At 40.6% G+C, this 6,348-nt stretch overlaps 1 protein-coding gene across 1 annotated transcript; it reads left to right on the forward strand.

Moving 5' to 3' along the window:
* On the forward strand, positions 1,356–5,762 carry PRND (prion protein 2 (dublet)). Its single transcript, XM_005688158.3, has 2 exons — positions 1,356–1,430; positions 3,120–5,762. Exon 2 carries the CDS (start codon positions 3,131–3,133, stop codon positions 3,665–3,667), a length of 537 nt encoding a protein of 178 aa, XP_005688215.2. The 5' UTR covers positions 1,356–1,430; positions 3,120–3,130; the 3' UTR covers positions 3,668–5,762.

Raw genomic sequence — 6,348 nt, forward strand, 5'->3', positions numbered from 1 at the left:
CTCCAGTACTCTTGCCTGGAAAATCCCATGGGTGGAGGAGCCTGGTGGGCTGCAGTCCATGGGGTCACACAGAGTCAGACACGATTGAAGTGACTTAGCAGCAGCAGCAGCAACCCAAAGTTCTGGCAAGTGCTCTCATTTGTCTTCCACCCAACATTAGCCCTACTTTCCAAGGAAGCTACTCTGAAGAAGCTTCCTCATTCCCTGTAGGTCCAGGCTGTGGGTCATGAGGTTCAATGGATTTCTCACCCACTTCCCAACCTGATCCTTCCCACAGAGACTGCCTAACAAAGGACTCTTAGCTTCTGAAACTGGTCTTTAGGTGAAGGACAGTATGCATAACCAACAAGGCTTGTTTAAAGTGCCCTGTTATAGACTCACAGACTTAGAAACTTATGGTTGCTGGGGGGAAGGGATAGTTAGGGACTTTGGGAAGGTCATGTACACACTGCTATATTTAAAATAGATAAACAACAAAGGGCTATTGTATAGCACATGGAACTCTGCTCAAAGTTACAGAACATTGTTAATAACATAACTAATCATTACAGAACATATGGTAATAACATAATTAATACCCCAATACAAAATGTTTTTGGTGTTAAAAAATAAAATAAATAAAATTAAAAATTAAATAAATAAAACACCTTTGTATAAATATTGAAGGAAAAGCATTTTCCTTCTAACATTTTTTCTTTTCAATCTAAAAGTCACCTCTCCAAATATCAGTCTTAAAATAGCCCTAACCAGACTCCTTGAACAGATACAGCCACTTATCTGTTCAGCTGTGACATTTTGATATAGTAAGAAATATATATTTGATCTTCATTCCCAGTTCCTGGCACAGAGCTTCCAAAACCCTGTAACTTCCTGAGTGACAGGGGTGAGAGGAACATCTTTCATTACAATATTTGATTTGTCACCCGATTCTGGCATGAGTTTCAAAGAGCTTCCAGGTCAGTGAATTCACATTCAGGAAGAGTGATGTACCCCACACTCCACGGGAATGTGCTTCCACACTCTTGTGCTTGGAAACCTTCTAGACATGCCCTGTGTACCTCTTCATCTAGCTGTTCATTTATATCCTCCTTAATCAAACAGAAATAGTAAGTTTAAAATATTTTTAATAAATAAGATAAAAAAAGTCACCTCTCAAGTCTTTCTGGACTTTACCAAGTTCTTCACATGGTGTTTATTGGTGTTTATTAGTAAAGAGTAATGAAAGGGTCCATCTGTCTCAAGGCAAAGAAGTACTTGGGAACCCCTGATTGGTCCTGCCAGGAGGGAAAGGCTCCCATATTTGGAAAGCAGCAGGAATGCACCTCCCCCTGCAGCTCCTACATAGCTAGGCAGGTCCAGGAGTATGTGCAGAAGGTGCACAAGAGGACAGTGTGCCCGTGGCTCCAGAGGTGCATCAGAGAGATCCTAAGGTATGTGGGGAGCAGAGTTTATGTGTGATAACCATTTCTGTGGCCAGGGCTCTTCATTTTTAATACCACTACAAACCATGCAGTGATTTCTTGAATCTCACCTCCTGGGATGGGTCCCAAGTCTGGGGACACTTGAGAGAAGATTCAAACATCACTGGGGTTCCTGTCTATGTTTTGGTGCTATAATAAAATGCTAGCTTAAGGGTTGGCTGGTTAGGATTTTCTTTTGTTTTTAAGCCTTTGCCTCTGAAGACTAATTTATTTCTCAAGGTCTCTATGCTTTTATTTTTTAATTTGATGCATGCATAATTTATGCTATTATTCTTATTTAAAGCTTCTCCTACCAAGGGGTATGGATCTCTTGGATCTCTTTGGAGAAAGCTTGTCTGAGCTCACTGTGATTGGTGGGCAATGATGAATGGGATGCTGGAAGGCTAGGTGCTCAGGCTGCTGCCTGGCACACTCATGCCCACCCTGGGACAGTGACTAGTAGATGTCTGCATGTAAAGAGGTCAGCAGAGGCCTCTTTGCAGGAGTCCAGAGAAGCGTGGATGTGCATGCAGTTAGGTTGCATTTTGCCTATTTTTCTGCATAAGAAGCTGTGTCACACTAGAGTTGAACATTTTGAACAAAGAAGTACTAATCATTGTAAGGAATACTGCAGGGAGGGTATCTTAGGGCCTAAGCAAGACAAGCTTGTCAGCCTCCTTCAGCTCTGGCACTGGTGAACTCAGGAAATCTCCTAGAAGACTGTCTAAGCAGGCTCTGCTATTGTAACTCTCTGTGTATTCCTGATCCACATGGACAAAGGTCCAGGTGCTGAATGTCCTGAATATTTGACCTTAAGAGATGGAGTTCCACAATAGCTATTGTAGTTTCAGGAACCAGTTGTGACTAACTACCAGACTGGGGGCCTTAAGGAGGAGGGATATTTCCTGAGGTCATCAGCAGTCTTTCAGATGTCTTGGGGCCAGCTTGACTCTTGGTGCTTCCCCAAGCCCTCTTGTCCTTCCTCTTATTTCATTTCCTCTGTAATTCTTCACAGGCTCTGCTGTTCACTTAACTGAGGGGCCATCAGAGCTGCTATTCACTTAACCTCATGCCCAGTGACTCAAAAGCACCATCCCCTTCAGCAGCTCAAAAGGGTAATGGGACATGGCCCTTGGGTACCTGGGAAAAGCATCACAGAGCTGGATTCAAATCTGCCCCCATTCTCTGCTGTTGTGTGGCCTCAGGAAAATTACTTAACTTCTGAAACCCAATACAACTTTTATAAAGTGAGGATAATAACATATCTACCCCATGTGAGAATTAAGTTAGGCAATGTCAGCAGCTGGCATGGTATGTGCAATAAGAAGCTGGTTGAGGGAGGAGGGTGGGACCCCACTGTCCCCAGGATGTGATTAGAAAAGATATCCATGAATAATCAAATTGCCTGTTGCAACTTCTGATCTGTCTGAGAAAACCAAGATCACCATCCTGAACGGTGTAATTCCAGGCCAGAGCAAGAAACTTGGTTTTGACTTAACCCTATGCAGACCAAGCCTGGGAAAACAGTTATGTTTCAGGAAAAATGTAAAAGGTGCAAGAATGACATTCCTCTCAAAGAGTCTCCTACACACAGGAGGGGACATGGGAGACTCAGAACTCCACTGAGGAAGTTAACTGCTCCAGCCTTTTCTGTTGCAGATTCCGACACAATGAGGAAACATCTGGGTGGATGCTGGTTGGCCATTGTCTGTGTCCTGCTCTTTAGCCAACTCTCCTCAGTCAAGGCGAGAGGCATAAAGCACAGAATCAAGTGGAACCGGAAGGTCTTGCCAAGTACCTCCCAGGTCACGGAGGCCCACACTGCGGAAATCCGCCCAGGGGCCTTCATCAAGCAAGGCCGAAAGCTGGATATCAACTTTGGAGTGGAGGGCAATAGGTACTATGAGGCCAACTATTGGCAGTTTCCTGACGGCATCCATTACAACGGCTGCTCCGAGGCCAATGTCACCAAGGAAAAGTTTGTCACCAGCTGCATTAATGCCACCCAGGTGGCAAATCAAGAGGAACTGTCCCGTGAGAAACAAGACAACAAGGTTTACCAGCGGGTCCTGTGGCAGCTGATCAGGGAGCTCTGCTCCATCAAGCACTGTGACTTTTGGCTGGAAAGGGGAGCAGGACTTCAGGTCACTCTGGACCAGCCCATGATGCTCTGCCTGCTGGTTTTCATTTGGTTTATCGTGAAATAAGCTTGCAGGCAAGTTGGCAGCCACAGAGATCAATAGGCAAGCAAACCATAAGCAAGTTATTCCAGTTCTTCTCCTCTAACCCCAAACCCCACGTGTTCTGAAGGTACCAAAGAACAGTGTGATTGATTCTTTAGCGCTTTAAATAGCACTCCCAAGTATTCACTCAGGCGTTTGATTATATTTGATAAATGTGTGGGTATCAATCCTCTCCAGGTTCTACCTAAAGTTGGCTTGTTGATCATTGCATTCTCAACTCTGGTGTAGCATCTGGCCCACCATATTATGCAATAAATGTTTGGTAAGCAGGTAAAAGAATGTGCCAGGGACCATACCAAGCACTTCACAATGCTTCCTGACAACTCTCAGAGGTAGGTGTAATAAGTGTTATTCTCTTGGTATAGATGAGAAAATTGAGGCTCCAAGAAGTAAAATAGTAAAGTAGTTAGAAAGTATCAGCCATAATTCAACGCTGGCTTATCTAACCCAGATTTCTGCTCTGTACATTTCTACTTTTGGAAATACGAAATGATTGATGCCGATGGCCACATTTTTGATAACTTATTACATGGAAGTTAATTAGTTTAATTAAAGTAAGATATAATGAAGGAATTAAGCTAAAATATAAATAAAATCTAGACAAATGTCCATATTGCCTAGTAAGGAAGTATTACCAGCTTGATTCCTGGAGTAGTCTAGATCTATGGCATAAAGATGTTTTTTCACAAGAAGTATAAGTATTTGCTACTCGCATCTCTGAAGTAGTTAATGTATTTAGGAAACTATTTCTAAATGATAAATTTCCTTTCTAATGTTCCTGCAACCGAGTGTGCATGTTTTTAGGTATGCATGCACACAAGCATCTTTAAATATATTCCCTTCATACAGGTGCTCCATACAATCTCCAGTCATTCTTTTACTGCTGCTTTGGTGAGGGGCCATCATTTCCATGAACCACTTACAGCTTCAAAAACACAATTCCTCAGCAGAAAGGTTAAAAATGAAATATATATTTAAGAAGATCAATTAATGAATTCATACATGCCCTAATTAAGAATTATCATTAGTTAAACTACATTTATATTACAAAATATCAATACAGTTTAAATAAAAATAATGAATCTAATACTCTAAAAGATGCCCCCAGAGGCTCTCTGAGGATATGCTCAGAGTACCCAGCCCCCACCCTCAGGAGTTGTTGAACCATATTTGGTGATAAAAGTTGCTGAGTATTATCAATTGTCTGTATGGGTGAAAAAATGTGCATTGTCAGATGATTTTATCCAAAGTATTTTAAAATATGAGTGTTGATAATGGTACCTCTTGTTCTGAACCTCCACGGCTAATCAGTGTTCTTCTCAAGGATACAGTTGGAAGGTTTTTACATAGAAAGCCAGTGTCTTTCCTCATTTCATTAATAGTTCCAGAAACCAGATTTAAGTGGGTGTGTAGTGAATTGGTATATAGTGATTTAAATGTCAAATTTATTATTGGAACTTTAAATTGATTCCATATTTATTTGAACATCCTTGCTCATGTTTATGAATTATGAGATCCAGTCAAGGCTTTGTGAGTCTAGTTTTTCACTTTAACAAAGGTTGGTCAAATGCCTACTATGTATAAGACATTGTGAAGGATTTCTGAATTATTCTTGATGGAGTCATTTTAAAAGTGAATAATTTCACCAACCATTGATTTCTTGTCTCTTCTAAGCATTCATTTTAAAAATATGTTTATTTAAAAAAAAATGTTTATTGTAAAAATGGCACTAAAATTACAACAGAAATCCAAAACCAAACACTGCCCACAGCTCCAGCATCTGATTGTCAAGTGTTCTCATTTTGCCCTATAACCTCCTGGTCCTTACCATTTGCATATACAAATGTACATATTTGCAATGATAATTTAAGTGATCATATATATTCTAAATTTTTGCTCAACTTTGTTCTATGCTTTTTTCATTTTTCTATGATTTAGGGGTTTTTGCCTCCTGCTGCCTTCCCCAACCCACTCTCCTTCCTGCCTGAGATGTAGCCTCCATGCTTTCATTGTGCTCAGATAGTTTTTTGTTTGATCACTTTTTAAAAATACTGTAATCTGGAGGGGTGGTATGGGGAGGGGAGAGGGAGGGGGGTTCAGGATGGGAAACACGTGTATACCTGTGGCAGATTCATGTTGATGTATGGCAGAACCAATACAGAATTGTGAAGTAATTAACCTCCAATTAAAATAAATCAATTTATATTTAAAAAAATACTGTAATCATACAACTCACATTTATTCTTCTGCAGTTTGTCTCACTGTGTTATCACCTTCACCCTAGTGCAACAGCCACCTAGTTAGTTAACTTGTCCTTTAGGATGTGGCATGATATTCTATACCATGGACTAGACTCTGATTGATTTAATCATTTCCATGTTGATGGACCTTCAGATTGTCTTCGGTTTTCTACCACTGCAAATAATAAACATCAATGTACAGACAACTTTGCAATCTGTTACTTTTATTTCTGTGGAGTAGATTTATACATGCAACATTTCCAGAACAAAGCTATGTGCAATTTAAATTTTTCTAGACATGACTAGATTATGCTCCTAAATAGCTGAAGCAGTTCTCATTCTACCCCCTGCAGTATACTGTGCTAAATTTAAAAGTCTCTATGTCATTTAAGTTACAGCAACTGC

Source organism: Capra hircus, chromosome 13, assembly GCF_001704415.2.
Source record: "Capra hircus breed San Clemente chromosome 13, ASM170441v1, whole genome shotgun sequence".
In the NCBI taxonomy this organism is placed as follows: Eukaryota; Metazoa; Chordata; class Mammalia; order Artiodactyla; family Bovidae; genus Capra; species Capra hircus.

Coding starts and splice junctions, on each gene's coding strand:
- PRND (XM_005688158.3), top strand. CDS start 3,131: ATGAGGAAACATCTGGGTGGATGCTGGTTGGCCATTGTCTGTGTCCTG.